This window comes from Gymnoscopelus microlampas (assembly GCF_963454915.1).
Source record: "Gymnoscopelus microlampas genome assembly, chromosome: 22".
Classification (NCBI taxonomy): Eukaryota; Metazoa; Chordata; class Actinopteri; order Myctophiformes; family Myctophidae; genus Gymnoscopelus; species Gymnoscopelus microlampas.
The window spans coordinates 8,703,336-8,726,321 of record NC_139959.1 but is presented as its reverse complement, the minus strand read 5'-3'; the positions used below and the strand labels follow the sequence as shown (position 1 = coordinate 8,726,321).

General features: G+C 41.1%; 3 protein-coding genes across 3 annotated transcripts in view; 2 read left to right on the top strand and 1 right to left on the bottom strand.

Moving 5' to 3' along the window:
- The window catches only part of malrd1 (MAM and LDL receptor class A domain containing 1), a gene marked incomplete at its 5' end in the record, with an annotated part of 113,797 nt that extends 90,811 nt beyond the window's left edge, over positions 1-22,986 (top strand). The window contains 2 exons of the mRNA XM_084048744.1: positions 22,307-22,414; positions 22,881-22,986. Of these exons, the coding sequence (XP_083904870.1) occupies positions 22,307-22,414; positions 22,881-22,979 (207 nt within the window). The 3' untranslated portion in view covers positions 22,980-22,986. The remainder of the gene's footprint in view (positions 1-22,306; positions 22,415-22,880) is intronic.
- LOC311039133 (uncharacterized protein) lies at positions 1,882-7,067 on the top strand. Its single transcript, XM_084048779.1, has 10 exons — positions 1,882-2,155; positions 2,887-2,994; positions 3,203-3,595; positions 3,801-3,902; positions 4,075-4,307; positions 4,428-4,522; positions 4,631-4,736; positions 4,945-5,214; positions 5,389-5,563; positions 6,369-7,067. The coding sequence occupies exons 1-7, from the start codon at positions 1,927-1,929 to the stop codon at positions 4,674-4,676; spliced, it is 1,206 nt and encodes a 401-aa protein (XP_083904905.1). The 5' UTR covers positions 1,882-1,926; the 3' UTR covers positions 4,677-4,736; positions 4,945-5,214; positions 5,389-5,563; positions 6,369-7,067.
- Positions 11,898-19,719, bottom strand: LOC311039135 (uncharacterized protein). Its single transcript, XM_084048781.1, has 6 exons — positions 19,713-19,719; positions 19,084-19,116; positions 17,838-18,038; positions 15,371-15,447; positions 14,349-14,392; positions 11,898-12,102 (listed from the first exon to the last, which is right to left on the bottom strand). Exons 3-6 carry the CDS (start codon positions 18,028-18,030, stop codon positions 12,036-12,038), a joined length of 381 nt encoding a protein of 126 aa, XP_083904907.1. The 5' UTR covers positions 18,031-18,038; positions 19,084-19,116; positions 19,713-19,719; the 3' UTR covers positions 11,898-12,035.

Genomic DNA, 22,986 nt, shown 5'->3' with positions numbered 1-22,986 from the left:
AGATCTGCTATTTTCAAATTCATTTTTTGGGGAAATTATAATAAGCATACCTGGCAACACTGGTATGCATATGTGCGTCTATGCCTCCCATGATGCATTGCATTGTTTTTCAACTACATCGCGGTAAGTGAAGTCTTGTTACTTTTTCATTTATTTAATAGAAATACATGTTAAATCTGCACCCCCACCACCACTAAATCATAGAACCACAACACAGGGTTGTTGCTAACATGTTAGGGTGTGTACAGTAGCAAGTTGGTCGGTCTGTATAAGTTTAAAACTGTTTTACAGTGGACATATCCCTAAGCTAACAAGCCATAACAAACAAACACAACAACATGAGCTCGGCTATTTGTGTGTGTCCCTCTTCATTTGTGTGTAGTTATGTATTCTATATGCCATGTTTGTTTGCACAACACTAAAGGCAAAACGAAATGTAATCATTGTTTGTGTTTCCCATTCTGAGTGTACAAATGGATGTTTTATTATGAATAGAATACAAAAGGATCCTATTGAGCCATAGTGCTTTCTTGTGGTTTAAATCCTATAGAACTTTACTGTCCTGTACTGCTAATAAAGTATTAAATCAATTAATCAATCAGTACTAGTAGTACAGTCAAATGTTATGCTAAAATATGAACACAATAAGCCCCAGGGGCTTGTTTACATTTTGGTCCATTGTACTCAATTGAACAGTCATATTATATATACCATACAGAGGTGCAATGCAAAACATGTTGGGATAAAGGTCAGTTGAATAAGAGAAGATGGGTGGGGGCGGGGGGCAGAGGATTCAACTATAAAGCTGGTACCAGGAGTTAAATAAAGATTTTTTAAAACAGGAACTATTTAATCACTTAATTTAAATGTATTATGATGTTAATGTTGTTGTTGTTTGGATATTCGAAAGTAGCTGATCAAAAAGCTCACAAAGCATTGCGATGTGACGTGTTGTGAGCTTATGGATCTATTTCTTAAAACTGATATGTTACATATTAATTTGGGGCGCTTCACATGAAAAGCCAGAACCAGAACCACTGCCATAGTCCATATTCACTTTTGGAATTTAACATTGCGTTGCTGTGGCAACTGGGGTGGCATTTCATTGGCAATATGGCCGCTGTGTGGATATGGTCTATAAGGGTCTATTCCAGGGGTCTTCAACAGGGGGTCCTTAGAGCTACTATAGGGGGTCCGCCAAATCTTTGTGTGATAGGATTTTTTCTTTACATTAACCACTTGAACCCTATAATTCCTTTTCTGAGGGGAACATTAGCCGAAAATAGCAGATCTACAAGCTCTCAACGCCTCGCGCTTGAGAGCTTGTAGTTCGGCTATTTTTTGGCAAAGAGGCTATATGTATAGAGGGGGAAAAAGCAGACAAAGTAAACCAAAAAAGTTTAATCTGAAACACAATTTTATACAATATAGAGGGGGTCCCTGCTTCATCTCTCTCTCAGCTAGGGGGTCCTTGGCCTGAAAACGTTGAAGACCCCTGTTCTATTCGGTTCTGTACACTCTCAGAGTTTATCTCAGGATTTCAGTGTATGCAGCTATTAAAGGTATCGTGATGTGTTTTTGGGCAAGTATAAGATTCTGTATATCTGGTTTAGGGCTGTTTCTCCTTTTGTTCATTGTAATTCTGAATATGTTGCTTTCTCTTACAGATCCTTCCAACCAAACTCTCCTAAACAAACAAACAAACAAACAAACAAACAACCCAAAAGGCACTTTTAAGAGCCACTCTCTCTCTCTCTCGCACTCTCTCTCTCTCTCTCTCTCCCCCCCCCCCCCCCCCCCCCACACCTTTCTCTTAGTGTGTGTGTGTGTGTGTGTGTGTGTGTGTGTGTGTGTGTGTGTGTGTGTGTGTTTACCCTTGTTTGTCTTATCATTGTCTTTGTCTGTTATTTGTTGTTACCCGTCACCATGAGTGATCCAAAAGCCATGGTTACGGAACTTGAAAGGAGTTTAAATGCCGCAAAAGCGGCAGCTGTGGCCAGAAGTCTAAATGCCTTGATTCCTCCAGAGTCACAATGGAGAGCACCACCAACTCCAGCGAAGAAGGCAAAGGCACCTGGACCAACCGTAAGGTGGAAAAAGAGAGACAGCAATAGAAATGTCATCCCTGCAAGGCCAGGATCAACCAGAAATCAGGGTCAGTATTGTTATACCATTAACTCATTTAGACCTGAGGCCGATTATAAAATCCACTTTAAAATTTCAAAAGCTTTTGCGATCCACCCATCTGACCACTAAACCCGGCAGCCTATCTCAGCTGCCATGTTCAGTGGTCATATGTGTGGATCGCGTACATTTTCAGACCATGTGAAGTGTCCACTTGACTTTGGGCAAGACACTGAACCCCTAACTGCTCCTGATGAGCAGATTGGTGCCTTGCTTTGCCGTCTGTGTTGATGTGTGTGAATGTAATAAACATTGAAAATCACTGTGGATATAACAACATTTACCTTGATAAGGCTTCCTTTAAAAAATATGTCCTGAGTGCCTTGCCAATGGACAGCTAGACATTTTTTTAAATCAACCTACAGCAATCATTCCTATTTGATTGCATATTCATAGGCGACTGAACTGTCCACGTTATGGTTTGGGAAAAGTCTAATAGTCCTCATGATAATAACCAGGCTGACACTAGTGTTACAGCAAATAGGATAGTGTAGTTATATAGTTAGTTATAGTTTTTACAATTCATGCATTTAGCAGATGCTCTTAATCCAGAGCGACGTGCCATTTTTGGCTGGTTGAAGACCAATCATGCTGCGGCATTCTAGACAATTTGGAAAGGCTTAAGTGCACATGCCAGGCCAGTGAGTAAATGTTGAGGAGAGAGTAAATGTTGATGACAGTGTTTTTTTTTTCCTGTTGTAGCTGGTCCAAGTCGGAAGGCTCATCCAGGTGGTTGCGGTCAGAAACCTGTTCCTCCCAACGATTTTCCTGACACTAATGCTGAGGTCTCCTTTGCTCCAAATGCCGTTGGTGTGTATTTCATTAGTGCAAAGCAATATGTTCATGATATATTCTAATAATCTGTCAATGAGTTTGAATGTTAATTATATGTTTGTATTGCACATTTTCCAGAATAAATGTGCAACTAACCTTTTCACAGCCATTATTATACTTTTTATATTGTAAATGTAAAACATAACCTAATGTTGTTTTTCAATATCCCATACTATCTTAACAGAGCGTTTCATACAAGAGCTCCAGCACTCCCTGAGCGTTGCATCGGCTGACATCGAGGAAGCACCAACCCCAGCTCCTCTCCAGGCTTCCTCCGACTGGAGTACGCGGAACCACTCTCTTTTAGAGAGATGGCGGGCAGAGAGACCCTGGCTGATTAACCGCGTTGCAGCGAGGGCACATGTAGGCACACACATGTGCCAACAGTGTGCCATCAGTCCAGCTGCTGTCTGCTGTCATGGCTGTGAACCACGGCCATTCCTGTGTGCCGAATGTGACATCAAAACGCACACAGACACTAGAAACGTGATGCACAACAGGGATGCCATGAATGCAGGGTTCTTCCAGCCTTTGCCTCCAACCACCTGCATTGTAGATGAGGCTCATTGCCGTTGTGGTAAGTTCTTGTTTGTGAGTACACCATATCATATCCTCTCTGACTCATTAATCTCATTGCTTTGACCACTAAACAATGCATTTTTTTGTCCTGTCTTACGGTCATGGAATCTTTTTAACCTTTCTCACTCTTCTTTCAGTCTCTTCAAGTGGTTCCAGCAATCGTAATGTTCTATTTCCTATTGGACACAAATGATCTTTTTCAGAGTGCTTTGTACCTGTGCGGATACCTGCAAATATCTGTGGTTGTGCATCGGAGGCATTGAGGGTCAACCCAGGAAAGGCTGTTGCTGTGATCACAATGGATGGTAAGGATTTTTTTTTTTTTTTTAAGCATCTTAAAAATATATTTTTACTTGGTATTTTTACTTACCCACAAGGCTTGTCATAGGTGTATTTATGAAATCAAACGTATGCCTATTGACTAATTTATGCCATGCTAGGTTTTACATTACAGTGTGCGTGTCTTTGATTTTCTAGGGCGATATGATCTCAGCATGCCTGACCTGAGTTGCGAGTCATGCCAAGCCACTTGGACTGCTGGAGTGGACGATCTCATTTGCAGTAACTGCTGGCCTGCTACACTTAATTTCGCAACAGTTTATGCCACAGATATATTTTTCTCATTTGAGAAAATGAAGATGGCTGCACCAGGACTGTCCTGCCAGGCATTTTTAAGAATGCTTGATCAGCGAACTGTTCACTTTGGCCGTGTGAGTATTTAATTTAGTTAGCCAACAGTATATATTTTTTCTTTTTGTCATGTGCATTGAATTTGTTTCTTATTTATTGCCTGCCCATTATAAACTGTTGATATCCTTATTTTGAAATAGACAGGGAAGATCTCAACAGATGCCTTCCAGAAGAGCTACTTTCAGTGGGAAGTTGTACAGTTTGAGCCACATCGCTGTCTCGCCAATATCAGAAGGTAATGATATCAGTGATGTTCTTTAAGATTTTTAATATTACATGTGGCAGTATTTTACGTGTATGAGACAACATTTGTTTTCTTGTCTTTGATTCTTTGTCATTGTAGGCCGTTAAAGGTCTTCAAAGCCAACAGCAGAACCTGGAATCCCTAAAGGTGGAATTAGCAGTGTCAGAGAGCCAGTTGGAGGATTGGGTGAAGGAGTGGGCAGAAGGTGAGGAATTGATTATTGTTAATGCACATATTATTTGCTCACAGCTTTAAAAGTTATAAGTCAAAACTTAAAATCGAACGGGTAACCAGTGAAGACAGCTAAGATGGGGGTGATATGGTCACGTTACCTGGAGTTCACTGACATTGGGTTCCTAATCCTTGTGTCTTATACTGTGGTTTTGTACCCACCTATTTCCTCTCTTCTGCAGCACCAACAACTACTGCTGATGAGCCTGATGCCTTGGCCAATAGGATAGAGATGCTGGTGCTTGGGCTCAAAAGGAGGTCTCAGCGTCTGCATAAAGACACTGACGGAACAAAAGCTCGTGCCAGGATCCTTCGACAGATGAGGAAGGAGAAGGAGATCCTAGCTTCTGTTGTAGAACAGTACAACAGGTTGGTTCCTAGCGCAGAACACCTGAGCATGGAAACCATCATATCTGTTGATACAGCATGGCCATGGCAGCTTCATCACAGTGGTATGTACACTAGTCTGTTGACTGCTTCCAACAAATCTGACCCATAATTCCACATAATATACACACTTGCTTGTTGAGTTTGGGAGAGGCAACATTGAGTGGTGTGTTTACAAGTGTCTAAGTGGCTAACACTGCTCATTTTCCCTGTGAATCTTTGTCATAAATGCATTCCAGATTCTGTCGATCTCAGAACAAAGAGACGGGCGTTATGACGTCATCATGGCAGGAAGGCGACTCACAGAGGAGAAGAAAATCCTGGTGACTGAGATGGAACATCACTGGAAAAGTCTTTCAGCGTATGACCATGACCTGAAGGAGCTGTCGTGCAGTTTTTCTTCTGGGCCAATGAGTATGTATTTGCAATAAATTCTTTTTGTAACAACTGCTATGCATTCCATGTCTATAATTCATTATAAACATACTTCTAATATATTCTAATCTGCGTATAACACTGTATAATTATAATAATAAACACCCACAAAATAATCTTAATGCATTTTAACAGTTATCATAACACAAATAGCATTTCATGATGACTTGGGGCTGATGCATATTCCACTTTTAGAGCCGAGTTTAAATCGGTTCGTTTCGGGTGTCACAACATCTCGGCAGCACCCTTCGAACCTCTGAATGACGTTGTTTGGACAGAGCCAAACCGATTTTAACTCTGCTCTAAAAGTGGAGTACGCATTGGCCCTTATAAGGTGACTTAAGGTCAAGTATTATAGGTCTCTATGATCTTGCATAGACAGTTATGACAGTATAATGGATTTTAACAAATATTATAATGCATTATAAGCGTGATTATAAAGCATTACTACTATGAGAATTAAGATGGGATTCTTAGGAAGTGTCATCATACAATGGTTTATGATTGCAGTTATGATTGCCTATAACTGTAACTATAGTTTTATAAGCTTACTCCAATTAATTTTACATGGCCTTATACAGTACGTCATTATACAAATCTCTAATGTGTTATTGTTATTGTTATAAGGCATTATTCATGAGTGCTATACTTACAACTGTATAAGTATGTTTATAACACATTATAGGCATGGGATGCATAGCAAGTGTTACAATATTTCATGAATATAATACATACCACTGATGACTGTTACTAACACAGGTTTTGTCTTGTGTTCTACCCCAAGGCTCACCGTGGAAACTAAGTTTCGAGGGTCTGAAAGGACTGCAGTGCATAATCCTCCGTAAGCAGTGGGAAAACCGAAAAGGGATGATGCTGGCATGGGAACATTACATGCAAGTTGATGAACTGATGCAGAGAACGTCACCTTTTTGGACAACACAGATGATGCTGATGATGATGACAGTGACTCAGACATGTCTGAGGACGAATTGGAATAGGCAACCATTGCAGACCATTTCATTTGGCTCTCCTCTGGTCATGTCTATCTCGCTCTCTCTCAACCACTCCTACCTACAGGCCTTTTTTTACAGCCACACTGGACCACTTTGATGGACTACTTTCCCAATGTTGGATTACCACGATTTGTGTGGATTGTTCCCCTTTGCGGACTACTAAACTGCCCCTGGCAGGTAAATAAAACTTTCTGTCAGGTGGAGTTTGCTTTCAGGTTGCCCGACTGGGGACAGCAGGGCTGTGTTGTGTCAGATGGAGCATGGGGTAGGAGAAGGAGAGAGGAGGCCATTGACTCTGGCCCTCAGCAAGGAACACAATCCAACCATTTATGAAGAACGTATGAGGATGCAGAGAGCACGTCCCCTCTCCGCTGTTTGAGAGCGGACGCCAACGGAATCATCACAATATCTGCCTAAACACCTGAACGTGGCCAGAGCACTCTTTCTTCTGGTCTGTGGAATGTAAAATAAGAGCACTGTTTGCCTATAATATGCTGTTCTCACTGTTGCTACACTTAAAAATATAAAATGGCAAGTGTGAACCCATAGTCATAGCTATGTATGTATTTTGCTTAAAGATTGAGGTATGACATTTGTTATCGCACAGCCCCAGAAAGTAAAAAATTAACGTTAATCAAAATGTTACGTATCATTCCATAATGACCTTTGGGAAAGTAGAACATGACCTGTCCTTGCCCGACAGGCAAATGCCTCTGACACCTTAGTGTCAACCCCTGAAATAAGATATATATTTCAAGAGCATGATATCATAGTAAACATCCATCTAAACCAGTGATATAGACGGATTTCCGCGCAACGTCATCACAGAGCAGAATGCGCAATCTGCGCATGCCTGGGGGAAAGGCGCGTTCGAAAATACAGCCCTGAGCGGCAGTGAGCGCACTGGCCAATACAAACTAATAGGCGAGTGTGCTCCGGTGCGTAATTTCCAAACGCACCCATAGGCTTACCCCCTCCTCTGCGCGGTCATATCCTCTCAATGTTTACAAACATGAAACCCGTCTATAGAACTGGAGTCCTGTGGGCCAAATGTGTAGTTTTCTTGTGGCCCTGGAACACATTCCATATACCCAAAATATATTGGTTGGTTGTACAGGATGACAACGTTTTTTTGCTTTCCGTAACCGTTAACCAAAACTTGTTACATCAGCTTGTTGCATGCTGACCACTGACCAGTGTTTTGTGCTATAGTACAAACGTATGTCGATTGCACAGTGTGTGCTGCAGGTAGGCCACTATATGACCATAATGGACATGGTTACATCCTGACTGCTTCATACATTTACGCATTTGATGTTTGAGAGGATGGAAGTATGCATTTGAATGTGTTCTGTGTGCGGGTGCCTTTGTGTCTTTGTGAGAACAGTAGCGGGGGCAGGTGAAATGCTTCTGGAGTGTTTGTATGTTTGTATGAATGGGTGAAGTGGTCCCTTTTCCTGTTAATACTTTTAACAGTACAGGCAGTACAGTACGTTTATGCTAATGTAATGACAAAAAAATAAAATAAAAAGGCCCAGGGGCTTCTTTTCCATTGTGCGAATGTGATCTGTGTTTTGCAGGGTACATGTTTGTATATATTGTATACTGTTTATTATTGATGGTACTTCTGGACCATATGAAGGTGTGATTCACACGGAAATGCTGTCTGATTTATAGTTCTCTGCACCTTAATAAAAGGCAGTTAAACCTTCCTTGTTATTCCATTGCCTCCTCCTTATATTGGTCCTTCTGGAATGTATTCATCTCTATTGCTGTATCTGACAGTCCTTGTTGTGTATCTGTCATCTTGTAACTGCTGGCTGACTGTGCTGCCTCTGGGCAACTGACGTAATGATGTAACTGATGTAATGTGCCAATAACACTGATTCTGATTAAAAGATAGTTAAAGCTACTTATAGAACACCAGGAAATGCCTTCGTGTATTGTTTGTATTCTATGCAAGTAATACATTTTTCAGTAAATGTCCGTTGAATGTTCTTATGAAGCATTTTGTTCACAGAACATTTTTGTTCATACAAAACCGCAAGTCATGCTTTCATTCCCACTAGCTGAAGGACAAAATGTGTGGACATTCAAGGTGGAGAGTTGGGACATTTCTGGAGCACAATAAACATATTTTATGTGAATCATTGTAGACCAGCCTATTACCACATGATGCCAAAATATTACATTTAAAGGTGATTACTGGCTTTAGCTGGCAGTGGGAATATACTACAACAATACATTCCATGAATCTGTAATAGTACAGTGTAATAGTATAGTAGCACTCATAAGCAGATTCTAATGCATTATAACTATGCTTATAAGACAGGGGTCTTATAAAGGGGCCCGGGACCCCTAGTGTGTCCTCAGAGTTACTCCAGGGGGTCCGGCAAATCTTTGTGATAGGATCTTTTTTTTTTACATTAATAACCTGAACCCTAGCATCTCTATTCTTATGAACATTAGCTGAAAATAGCAGATCTACATGCTCACAACGCCTCACGCTGCAAGGCGTTGTGAGCTTGTAGATCGGCTATTTTCGGCAAAGTGGTGTGGTGTCGAGGGCAAAAGAAGCAAATCAAGTACCAAGTATTGTATGTTTAAGTGGTTAAATGTATGAAATGAACCAAAAATATTAATTTACACAGCACTGATGATAGTCAATGAAGCTATCTATGAAATCTATGAAAACGTTTAATCTGCAACACAATTGTATGCAATGTATGGAGGTCCCTGCTTCATCTCTCTCTCAGCTAGGGGGTCCTTGGGATGAAAACGTTGAAGACCCCTGTTATAAGACATTATGCATAGCAAGTGTTACCAAGGTGGGTGTATATGAAAGTAATGAGTATCAGAAAGCTGGCCACATGGGGCCTGGGAATGTCAAAATACAGCTCTGTGTCAAACATGACACCAAGGTTAGTGTAATAGTGTAATAGTGTAATAGTGTAGTAGTGTAATAGTGTAATAGACTAATAAAGTAATAGAGGGTATGGGGTGCGTGCTGGCTTAGCGGTCCAGGTGCATACCACATAGGCTCTGATGCCTGGCAGCGTGTCGCGGGTTCGAGTCCCGATCCTGGCGGCCTTTGCTGTGTGTCGCCCCCCATCTCTCTCCCCATTTCCTGTCAGCCTATACTGTCCTATCAATAAAGGCATAAAAGCCCAAAAACAAATAATTTTTAAAAAAGTAATAAAGGGTAGGCATCATATGCCACTCATCTACACTGAGTGCCAAAACATAAAGCATCATGAAGCATTGGAGTTTGGAAGAGCTCATTGGGAAACTCCTACTGACGCTGTATTTTGCCACTCAATAGACGTTCATGCATAACTTCCAGGTACAATGATGTCACAAGCATACCCTTGACCTGCACCTTAACCCTTAACCTCAGTAAGACTATGCCTAAACCTTACCATAACCCTAACCTCAGTACAACTAGGCCTGCCAAGGAGCCAATCAAGACACAGGTGAGGCGGGTCTATCCTATAACGTTGATGGGATCCATAATAACACATAGGACTGTGCCTGAAATAACCGATTCACACAAGCTCAAATGAGTAGCATCGGCAACCCGTTGTGATCTTGTAGATCGTCTATTTTATTGCCCTTTGAACAATGTTCAAAGGGCACCTGTGATGAGCAGGAACAACCCATAATATTTACAATGAAATATGTTTCTATGTAGGTCAAGGCCTTTCAAATTATGGCTTTGCTGTTGACCTATGACAAAGTTTAATGTCCATCTCCTTCCAAGCTATGAGTCTAACAGTCATACATTCTCAGACCATTTCAGAGCCATCCTAGATAAAATCAGTCAAACAGATGTTTCAGGAATTATTTAGTAACCAAATGTGTTTGAGATATTGATGTGTGCCTTACTTACATAGTCATCCATTACAATTAGGAAAACTACATGTTGGAGCTGATACGTAGTTTAGGGTTAGGTTAGGGTTACCTAAGCCTAAGCCTCATTCCCCTGGCTAGCATGATGCAACTCCTTGCAACCAAACGGTTTCATGCAACTACTTGCAACTGCTCGCAACCATTATCCCCAATGGCAGTTCCAAGGAGTTGCATTGGTGTGACATGTCCATAAAACTGTTTAGTTGCAAGGAGTTGCATCGCGAATCATTGGTGTGGTTTGGGCTTTAAAATGACAATCATTTTACCTTTTATCAAAAAGGTCCGAACACCTCTCAGTCTGTTCCTTGTTTGTTTGTGGGCTATGATGCAAAACAAATCTGTCAAACAGGTCATTCTCTGTAACACTTGTTGAGGCATCTTCCTCTTCTCCAGGCTTCAAATCCTGGATCCCATTCAGTTTATTGTCTACACGTTAACCCCTCAGGAATATAGAAATAACATTGATTTTCATGCATGGCTAGCAGTCTACACACAAGAGGGTATGAGGAGTCAGTAGGAGTGAGGAGTTAGGAGGATTTTCCAAACAAGCGCTTCCAAACTCCAGCTTCATGATGCTTTGTTTTGCCACAGTCTAGATGAGTGGCATATGATGCATAGCCTCTTATAGATAACTATCATCATTGTCTGAATCATGAAGTTATTGGGTGTATGGCTTTAAATTCTCATTGTTTCCATGGTTGGCAAATGATGTATTATCAAAAGTGTGTATCTCCTTGCATCACCTTCATTTCATTTTGTAAAACATATGTTTCTTGGATAATGAGTCTGAATAAACAACTGTCCATACAGTTGTATAGTCTATCTGCAGCTGACACTGTATTGCCTACATACAGTATCTGGCTCATATCCAGTATATCTAGGATACATTCATTCATTGACAAAAGACAGTTAATATCACTGTTGATTGGTATAGATTGACATCTTGGAAGAAACAACATTCAAAGTGCAAAAGGCTTTTAATGACACCAAAGAAAGAAACAAAGAAAACATATTGCACAGAACAAAATAGGCAGTGGAAGAACTCACATGTTTCACTTAAGTAAAAGAATCAATACAGCAATGTAGAAATATACTCTGTTAAATGTGACTTGAGTAATAGTGCAAAAGCATTGGCATGTATTCCAAAGTATTCCAAAACTAAAAGTGCTCATCTTGCAGAATGTCCCATTTCAAGTTTCCAAATGTAATATGAAAATAGCAGATCTACAAGACAGATCACAATGTGTCGCATCGCAACCCATTGTGAGCTTGTAGATCGACTATTTTCAAATGGCCGAAATAAGGCTGAAGTGGTTAATGTATGTTTTCTAATAATAAACAAAATCTCCAAAATAAATATTAACACAAAGTAGAAGTACAATATTGTCCTCTGAGATGTAGTGGTTTCAAAGTATGGCGTAGATGCTGGTTTTCCACCTCTGTCCAATCGGGTGAGACGAAGGCGGATACGGGGAGGGTTATCAGCTGGCAGCCATACTTTCATCGGACCGTACCCTTTAGGCGTGAGGTTACTGGTTGGCCCTGTCCTCTGGAAACTTCTTGGCTGGTTCCCATGTGTCTTCCCAGATTTTGTCACTGTAAAGTATAAATACATTATTTAGAGAAATTCATTTATCCCATGGGTCTTCAAAAGGGGCACTGGGACACCTTTTATTTTTATATTAACCACCTGAAACATTATAAGAGAAGATCTACAACCTCACAATGCCTCGCACTGAGACGTGACGTGAGTTTGTAGATTATCAATTTTTGGTGACGAGATTTGGTGTCGAGGGGAAAAAGTGTTTGCATCAGTATCATGCAGCCCTAATGCACATGTATGTCTATTGCCTAATGCCTACATGTAAAAAAGATAAGACAAGAAGCATAGCGGCCAACATTCCACTTCTGGTAATTTCATTATTTTGATTTTGACTGATGTGAATTTAGATTAGTTCCTCATAAAACAATTTACTCTAGTACTGGTGACAGACAGTCCATATCTGAAGTCTGAAAGAGAAGTCATTAACAACATTAGTCGACTAACAGTCATTAATTACTAGAATCCAACAATGTGAATTTTGTAACCTTCCTGTACATTCAAGCTGTACAAGCAAATTACACAGAAGCTTCCAATTCAACTGCTGAGGCCGGTGGACTGCAGCTGCCAATCAAGCCCATACGCTGAGCTAGAGCTTTAATCGGGCCTAAATATGTGAGCCCAGCCCAACCCAGCCCGACAGAAACGATACATAATTGACAATTGGAGCCCAACACAGCCCGAAGCCTGACATTCTAAAGAAGTATAATTGTTGCATGCAGCCTTATATTTTTGTCATTACATATTGGTGATTCGAAGAACAGAGTCATTCTACCCTTTTCCAACTGTCTTTATATATAAACAAAAACCCAGCTTGTAGCAAGCACCGTCCTAATTAAGGAACAATAAACATCGGAGCCTCGCTGGAGAACACGGCTGACGGCCGCCGCTAAATCAGGCAACAGGTGTACAGGCTATTATAGCTACAAAGTTCACACGTCTATAATATTATTAGGATATACAAAAGTGACCGTGGATGGTTTCAACAATGTCCTCCGCTCCACTTGGGCACTGCATGCATGCAGACGCCACAGCGGCCACCGCCACATACACACACGCTCAACTGTTGCGCCACAGCGCACACAGTCACACATGCTCAACTGTATCAAGTAGCTCATAACTCACAGCCACAGTTATGAGCGCAGCTTACATAGTCACAGAGACATCATGATACCGCGCTGCGCTTGCCTGCCTGATAAAAACAAGACCAGGAGACCTGGTTCTGCCAGACCTAAGCCGGACTTCACATAAGGTGCTTTTCGTTAGTGAGGGAGACGAAAGTCTCCCTCAAGACGAAAGTGAAGTCTCCCTCACTTTCGTCTTTCCGTCTTTCGCCTTTCATCTCAGAGAAATCAAGGTGCTTTTCCTTGACGTTAGGGAGGTAGACCAAATCAACATCAACATCAGTCAAGGAGGTACCCTGTTCTATCTCTCTTTTCCTCTTCCTCTTAATGGACTCCATCGGCAAGGTTTGCTAAATGAATCGAACTTTGTTCGATTCACTGATAGGGGGAACCCTAATTTATGGATAATAAAATGTAATTGATCGATATTTCAGGATATTTGACATTGAAGGTCTAATTGAAATATTTGTCTTACGTTTTATATATACCATCTGTATTTATACTTGTAACATAATAGTGATGTCATGAGTAGTCTGTGCCTATTTATTCATGCAGATGAAACCTAACCACAACCCGACAAAGAAACCTAACCACAACCAGACATACCATGTAGTCTGTGCCTATTTATTCATGCAGAAGAAACCTAACCACAACCAGACATACCATGTATGGACAAAATGGTGACAAAGGCTCGTGTAGGCCATACCTTTCAGATCTGGCAAAAAGTGACCCAACCCAATGCCCGACAAATACGTGACCAATTGGGCCCGGCCCAGCCCTCGCCGCGCAGACCCGTCGGCCTCGGGCTGAGATCTTAAGCTCTACGCTGAACAGCACACAGCTGCACACAGCAGAGAGTGAGGGAGAGAGATAAAAGCACCTGGAAGTTAGGTCGTCAGCTTTTCATTTTGCCTACTTTAACTGGACACGTTGTACCAGCGTACTTTGATGTGAAAATGTGGGCCATCGGCAGGTCTGCAACACCACACAGATGAGGTGTAACCTTCCTAAATAGTAAGGCAAATTTGAGAGGGAAGAAAGAATTGTGGGATCAACCAGAAACAACTGCCTCTGGTAGGGCAAATAGTGTCAATTGAATAATATCAAAAATGTCTTACCATGCAGGACAAGGCGCCCAATGCACCAACACTTCTTTGTTGCCCTAAAAAAACACACACACACACACACACACACACACACACACACACACACACACACACACACACACACACACACACACACACACACACACACACACACACACACACACACACACACACACACACACACAGTATAAGAAATCACTGGGTAAGGTATACCATTATTTTTAGTACCTTTGCTTGTCTCAGTCATGATCAGCCTTAAGACAAATATACAAATTAACATGGTTCTGTGGGGAAATACTACCGCCTGACACTGAGTCCCCAGGTTGATTCCTGGGCAGGTCAGACCTTTGCTCCAATACTCTCCCTGCTTCCTTTATCTATACACTGTGAGACTATTAGCCTTGGACGATGTCTATTAAATCGCCATCTGCACATCAAACCATTGTGATGTGCGATAGCATCAGGACTTTTTGGAGTCTAGAGCGGGTACAGAAACGGCCTCTCTTTGTGTAGAACTGGTTTGTGCAAATTACTGGTTAAAGTAGTCTGAACAGGATCTGAGCACTGAGCAGTAAAATGACCTCACAGTTCCTCACACTATTGAAAAGCAGAAAGCCTGGTGACGTGAAGTTAACTTACTGGAACAGTGGGTTGTTTTAATAAACCCTTGTAGGAACCCTGACCCCCTGACTGATTTGTCACATTTTTAGTGGCCACAACCCATAAATGCTCATCCCATAATTGCATCTTCACTACAAATGGGGAACCATTTAAATAGTAAATAAACATGCGTCCCAACGGTATAACAGTTATTGCCAAGAACCTTTGTTACAATAGAGCAATAATCGACCAAACAGAAATGTCCCCTATGTGTGTGTATGTAGCCTGTGTGTGTGTGTGTGTGTGTGTGTGTGTGTGTGTGTGTGTGTGTGTGTGTGTGTGTGTGTGTGTGTGTGTGTGTGTGTGTGTGTGTGTGTGTGCAGAGAGAGAGAGAGAGACACACACAGACAGATAGGGTTCTATATTTTTTTTACCTCATTTGTCCTTCTCCCTGTTATCTCCTTATATGGGTAGACCTGGGACCTTTTCATCTGGGAACATTTCTTGTAAACTTGAAGGATGAAAAGACAAGTTCATTAAGCCATGATGCTTTGTAAATGTCAGCAGTATTTTACATCTATCTATACATTTTCTGAATCTCTATGCATCTGTGTTTATGCCCATAGCCAATCAGAGAGGGGCTGTTTATGCCCATAGCCCATCAGAGGGGAAAAGGGTGGTGTCTCCTAGCCTGGTATCCAGCCTGCTTCGCTACGTTCGGCGGACTTTTTTTTCTCTCTTCGCTTCTCAGTCTGGAACGCACCCCATTGACTCGTTTTGCAGAACTACACTGGAACTACATATGTTACGTTAGGCAACGTCGTTGCTGATTGGATGTTGTTCAAACGAATGACGAATCACAACGATCCCACTGTTTTTTTTGTCCCGCCCCGCACCACAGACCAATCAGAAGCCACGGCACGACTCGAAACGTTTGTCATGTCCCGCCTCCCTTGGAGATAGGAGGCATTCCAGACTGATAGAGAGAGAGAAAAAAGTCCGCCGAACGTAGCGAATCAGGCTGGATCCCAGGCTAGGTGTCTCCATGATTGGTCAAGCCTTCACGTGACATCATAATGTCTTACTATAAAACAATGACAATGTGGGGTAATGCTGTTAAGTTGTAGAACTATGCCAGAGTCACAACAAGCAGCACAAGATAAACGCCTAGCTGTGGACAAAAATTGGGCAAATTAGCCAAATCTATGTGTCTTTAGTGATGCTGTAGTGATTGGGTGTAAAGGGAACAAGTACAAATCCATGGGGGACTCCAGTCAACAAAGTATATAGGGTTTAAGTGCCTAACCACTTAAAACCTATACTTAGTTGATTCCAAAGTGCTCTATACTAGGCCCCCTCCTGTTGCCACTCTACACTACAAATCTTCGCTGACAATAATTATAGTTTGGCTAATTTCAATGAATGTACACAACCCATTCAGACCGGGATAACCTATATGTTCTCTGGGAACGCGTCTAAGTCATTCATTTCTGAAACTCTTAAAAGCCTCATTTATACTACAACATATGACATACTTGGATGCAGAAAATACCAGATCTGCAAGCTCACAAAAACAAATAAAATAAAAACATTTAAAAGCCAATGTGGATGACACTAACACATTCATTTATATTCACATAAAAACAAACATTTAACACAGAATAGCAATATACAGGACAGCCAAGTATATAAGTCCAGCAACTTGTCCTTTGCAGAAATATGCAGAATATGATTCAGCTATTGTGGCATGTGTCAGTAGAGGTTAAGAGATGGAGTACAGAGGACTGGTGAACAGCTTTGTCAGGTGGTGCAAACAGAACCACCTGTTACTAAAATTGCCAAATAAAGGAGATGGTGGTGCATTTTAGGAAGATGGTGGCTCCCCCATTGTCTCCCATTTCCATCGAGGGAGATGTGGAGGTAGTCCAGAGCATCTGGGCATGCAATTGGACAATAAACTTGACTGTACTGGGAACACAGATGTCCTATACAAGAAGGGCGGGGGGCAGCTTTACTTCCTGAGGTGGCTCAGCTCCTTTGGTGTGTAGGACTCTGCTGAACATGTTCTATCAATCAGTAGTGGCCAGCGCAGTACTGTATGCGGCGGTATGTTGGAGGGGTAGTATCAAGGAAGGCGACAGCAGGAGGCTGAATCAAGCTGGTTCTGTCCTCGGTACCACTTTGGATACTGTGGCCATCATGGACAATCCCTCTCCTTCCCTACTACTGTGGCAGGGCAGAAAAGCTCCTTCAGCAACAGACTGTTACATGTAACAGTCAGTCCCAAGTTGCAAGAAGGAGCGCTATAGGAGATATTTTCTGCCTGCAGCAATAAGACTGTACAAGTCCTCATCTGGTTGGCTTGATCAGGCTGATTAGGATGGGGGATGTGGGATGCAAGCCATCGGACTCTTGAGTAGTGTTTGGTCTGTCTTCTTAATATTGTAGGTTGACGATGCTTAGATGCATATTTATTTATTATTCTTTTTTTTTTGTTTCATCTAATGTGTTTTTATTGATGTCTCTATGAGAGCTGCCTTTCCCCTCGGGGAAGAATAAAGTACCTACCTACCTAGCTAAGACCATGTAATAAGCTGACAGCTGGGGGGGGGGGACACTATAAAGGCCACTGCACACAGGATGCGATTATTCACATGGAAAAAAGGCACCCTGTCTGAGCCAACCTAAAAATACTGTATTGAGTCCATAAATTAACATACCTTGAAGATGGTGGATATTTCTATATTATAAATTGTTTATATGATTGGTCTTATGTAATATTCTAATATTTTGAGATTTATTCATGAGCTGTATTGATATAATAATCATCAAGGTAAAAATATATATTTTCTTACAACTTTTACATGGTTTTTAGAAGGATCTACGTATAGTTTTACTTACTGCACATATTGTCCACTTGGCGAGACACATTCTTGTCTTTAACAATTCTTTTGGCCCACTCTGGGCCATACTTGAGTACTTTGGCAGCCACTGCTGGTTTTGATTGGAGAGAATAACATGTCCCACAGGACATCCTCCTGGCCTCCATATTGGCTTGGCATTTGGGACATGTCTTTTTCTTCGGTCGTGTCATTTTTGGAACTGTTGAGACAAAGAAAATAACCAGAATTTTACACAATGTATTTATTCATAATAATTGTAAGAATGTACAGAAGGAACCAAATACACTCTTCTGGCTGTGGCACCGTAAATGTTTAATGTCAAGGACCCCAAATTATATTAATTTGCTATTCAGAAATAGCAGATTGTCAAGCACACAACATGTTGCATAGCAATGTGTTGTGAGCTTTTAGATCAGCTATTTAAGATAAAACCCTACAATAAAATTGGGTAAAGTGTTAATTCTCATTAAGTTAAAAACTTTTAATCCCTATCTAGATTGGATTTTGGGTAGTTCAAAACCAAAAAACACGATTGGGAGCACTCTGATATCTGATGAGATCAGGAAAACCTACTCAAATCTGGATCAAAACAAAAAACAGGATTGGGATCAGTTTGATTAGAAAATAATAATAAATAAAATAAAAATAAATGCTGTTATTTGATTTGCTCATATAGCGTGCAACACCTACAGTAACATCAGCTCCCAGTACTTAACAGGTTGCAGAACAATGGCTGCACAAAACAAAACACTTTGTATGACAATGGGACTAAACTTGAAAGCAGGGTGTGTAGAACCAGTGGTGGATAAAGTACTCAAATGTTTTAATTAAAAACATATGTAAGTGAGAGTCTGGCATTCAAAACCTTTACAACTATTTTCAGAATGATGTAGCTTTCAAGTTTCTATCTATTTTCTTCACCAGGTTGACAAAAGCTACATCAATACATCTTCAACAGCACACCAAATGAGTTGAGTACAGTTGGTATTCATAGAGAATTATCCACGTGCATCCATTTGTAGCATTTACAGTTCTGTGTTTCATTCAATCACTCAGAGTCAAATAGAAGTGTAGCTACTTATTTTGTAAGAGAGCTTTAATAAAGAATAACTTAGTAGAATAGAGTGCTACATTTGTTTAGTTTGTCCAACACTGAACACACATTATTCCAATTTCTATCATGTATTTGCTGTGAGTTAAAGATGTGTGGTTGTGTTATTGTGTTTTAAGTTGTTGGTACTCACTGGAACAAGGTGATGAATGACAAAGAAAGAAACCTGTAAAGGGGGGAGGGAAATGAAGATATAAATGCATAATACTTAAGATCAAATATTCCAGTGGCCACCAAATGGACCCTTACAGTTCTGTAACTAAACAATATAAGCACTGATATTCAGGATCTCTTGGTCTTTATAAACAAACTTAGCACAGGGTATATGAAAAATGGCCAAACCCTTAAACCACAAGAAAGCACTATGGCTCAATAGGATCCTTTTGTATTCTATTCATAATAAAACATCCATTTGTACACTCAGAATGGGAAACACAAACAATGATTACATTTCGTTTTGCCTTTAGTGTTGTGCAAACAAACATGGCATATAGAATACATAACTACACACAAATGAAGAGGGACACACACAAATAGCCGAGCTCATGTTGTTGTGTTTGTTTGTTATGGCTTGTTAGCTTAGGGATATGTCCACTGTAAAACAGTTTTAAACTTATACAGACCGACCAACTTGCTACTGTACACACCCTAACATGTTAGCAACAACCCTGTGTTGTGGTTCTATGATTTAGTGGTGGTGGGGGTGCAGATTTAACATGTATTTCTATTAAATAAATGAAAAAGTAACAAGACTTCACTTACCGCGATGTAGTTGAAAAACAATGCAATGCATCATGGGAGGCATAGACGCACATATGCATACCAGTGTTGCCAGGTATGCTTATTATAATTTCCCCAAAAAATGAATTTGAAAATAGCAGATCTACAAGCTCACAACGCGTCGCATCACGACACGTTGTGAGCTTGTAGATCTGCTATTTTCAAGCAGCTGACGTATATGTTTGAAGTGCTCATGAGTCATGTGGCCCATAGTTGCTTCTTTTGGGCTTGTTTTCCTAGACCAGTGGTTGCTTGTTTCTCTCACAGAATCTGGCAACGCTGGTAATGACGTTTTTGCTGCACAACTGCCCCTCAATATGATTGTTTACGTCCTAAATGTTACAAAAAACATGAAATCGTTTTGAGAAAAAATAAATGCTGCTATTTGTTCCTAAGCGACTGCAAAAGACTGCTGTTATTTGTTTCAAAAAGCTTTAAAAGAAGGCCAGAACCTTTACAGAACGTGAAATGTGCCTATAACCACATTTCCGGTTCAGAACGGATACGGAAACGTTATGTTTGTTTTCATGTATGTGGACGTGGTGAACATCCGGATGCAGTAGGCGGGATTTTATGAGTGCTAGGAATCAAGAAATTACAAATAATTATTTATTGCTAGAATTGTTCATACATTAGGCATTTAAGTGCCAGAATAATTGATTAGTGGACAAGCAGATCATTTATATAGATCTATTAGATTAAAATAAATAGTTTTGATCGGATCTTTACTACTGTCAATCAAGTCATACGGAAGTAATATGACGTGACGTCACGGGTATACAAAAGTTAAATAAAAGTGTCGTTCTCAACAAATACTCATCGAAAAATTACCAAACTAGTATGTAAATACTCAGAATATTTACAGGTTTTTGTGGGTGGTGGCGTGTGGTCTGGTGCATTTCAAACAAGCTTCTTAGCGCACGTTTTGAAATGCCAATGCATTATCAATGGCCCGCCTGTGACGGCGCAATGTGTCGTCTTTGGACCTCAATGAATGTCTATGAGCGACCGTGGAAGGCACATAATTACGTCGCTGGCGTCCAGCGACGGCATTCGGCTCCGTCGCGGGGTTCTGACAAAAAGGCAACCGGCTACGTTTTCGGAGTGAGACCGTGTTGCTTTCTTCATAGCAAAGAGTACAACTGGGCAGTACTCAAGGTGTGACAAGACTAAAGCTTGAGTTACTACTTTCAGAGTATTTAATGTAATATACTTGGAACATTTCCTGGTTATAGCGATGCTACTTTCCATTGTAGTTACTATTATCAATATGCTTTGTCCAATTTAGTTTAGGATCTAATACAATTCCAAGTAGTTTAGCCTCCTTCACCTGTTCCAATGGCTTCCCGGCAAGTGACAGGCACAATTGAGGATCACTGTCCAATATATGTCTAGATCCAAACACCATGCATTTGGTTTCAGCAATGTTCAGTGCTAATTTGTTCTCGCCTACCCAATCCGCTACTGATTTAATTTCAGCATTGAGTATGTCATTTAACTCATCTACTGTAGATGCAGTACTGTACATGGTTGAGTCATCAGTGTGCATAACCACACTAGATTTATTCAATGCCAAAGGTAGGTCATTAGTGAATATCGAAAATAAAAGAGGACCTAAGGAACTTCCTTGAGGAACCCTGCACTGTCGTTTGGAGCTCTGTCCGTGTTGGTGTGTATGTTTGCCCCTTACCATCAGTCATGTGGAGCTCTGTCCGTGTTGGTGTGTATGTTTGCCCCTTACCATCAGTCATGTGGAGCTCTCAGCAGCAGTACGAGATCATAGAGATAGAACCCAGCAGGGGAGCAGTACAGATTCCATCACAGCAATTTCAAGTTTTTTCTTCGAAATGTGCTTCCATCTGTCTCTGTTATCTTTGTGCTGGTGTGTGCACGCCACGGTGCACAAGCTTGCGTCTTATATTTCTTTTTAATGCTGTACTGTGATCCAGTACAGCATTAAAACGAAACATAAGACGCATTGAGATGTTGAGAGAGCCACCAGTGCGGTCATGTCAAATACTGCATGTGTATTTGTCCAGAATTGTTAAAACTGTCGAAATATCTAAAACTGTTCAAATGTAACATTTAAATATTGGAGCATAAATGCACACACAGAAATATCCTCGGTGTGAAAACGGACCCAAACTAAATTAATTTTACCACCATTCTGTGCAGATAATGTGGTGTGTATCCGCTAATCATTCTCTTTGCCAGCACACGTGACAGGCAATACTTGCATAATGTGTGCCGCTGATTAGCATGCTGCCATAAATAGTGATTCATAGGCATGAGGACGGTACTGTATTACCCACACAGCAAAGAGCAAGGTTATAGACTGTGCATATGATTACTCCAGCCTTGGAACAGATTACCATCAGCTGATTAAAACCACTCCTTAAGGTTGGAGGTGTAATTATGGAGTCAACGTAGGGTGATCTCTGAATTTAATCGTGTTTCCGTTTCATGCATGTCTATGTCTAAGACCACATTCGTCATATAGCCAGGACCTGGGTCGCCACACTGACTCACTTAGCTTTCTCCCCCCTTCCGCCACCTCCTCCCCCTCCTTCTTCCAGCTCCCATCGCTGGATGCTAGGCCCAGCACTTGCCCTCGTGTTAACCCCAGTGGGAGCGCTGGTCCTGGGCTCTCCATCAGTGTCTACCCCTGGAGGAGGGAAGTGGAGGTACGGTATAGTCTCGTCCTCAGCCTCGTGACCTCGACTCTAATTATCTGTCCAGATGTCAATGATGTGACGTATATATCTTGTTGTGTGTGTCTGTGTGTTTCCATGTCTGTCTGTGGATTTATGTGTTTCTCTGTGCCTGTGTATATGTATACGGTGTGCAGTGGTGGAAAAACTACTCACCTTTTTTACTTAAGTAAAAGCCGAAATGTATATAGGGCTGAAGTGGTTAATGTATGTTTTGTAATAATGATAAAAATCTATAAAGTAACTGTAGCTAAAGTAAAAGTATAATATTTGCCTATGAGATGTAGTGGAGTAGAAGTAAAAGTACAGAAAATTGGAAATACTCCAAAATTAGTACTTAAGTAAATGTATGTTACTTTACACCACTGACAGTGCGTGTGTGCGTGTGTGTGTGTGTATGTGTGTGTTTGTGTTCGTGTGTGTTGTCCGTCTACACCAGGGCCCCGGCTGGAGGGGTGCCAAGTTGTCCTTCGCCAACCCTTTGTATCGACACTCCCCTGATGCTAATGGCCCTGACTGCAACAGCACAGAAGCTTAAAAACAAT

Excerpts from the sequence above, each read along its gene's own strand:
- LOC311039135 (XM_084048781.1), bottom strand. The coding sequence starts at position 18,030 with ATGACACGACCGAAGAAAAAGACATGTCCCAAATGCCAAGCCAATATG. Across the intron at positions 14,393-15,370 it reads CAGGGAGAAGGACAAATGAG|GGCAACAAAGAAGTGTTGGT; the intron begins GTAAAAAAAATA and ends GTGTTTTTTTAG. Across the intron at positions 12,103-14,348 it reads TGGGCGCCTTGTCCTGCATG|TGACAAAATCTGGGAAGACA; the intron begins GTAAGACATTTT and ends TATACTTTACAG.
- LOC311039133 (XM_084048779.1), top strand. The coding sequence starts at position 1,927 with ATGAGTGATCCAAAAGCCATGGTTACGGAACTTGAAAGGAGTTTAAAT. Across the intron at positions 2,156-2,886 it reads AGGATCAACCAGAAATCAGG|CTGGTCCAAGTCGGAAGGCT; the intron begins GTCAGTATTGTT and ends TTCCTGTTGTAG. Across the intron at positions 2,995-3,202 it reads CTTTGCTCCAAATGCCGTTG|AGCGTTTCATACAAGAGCTC; the intron begins GTGTGTATTTCA and ends CTATCTTAACAG.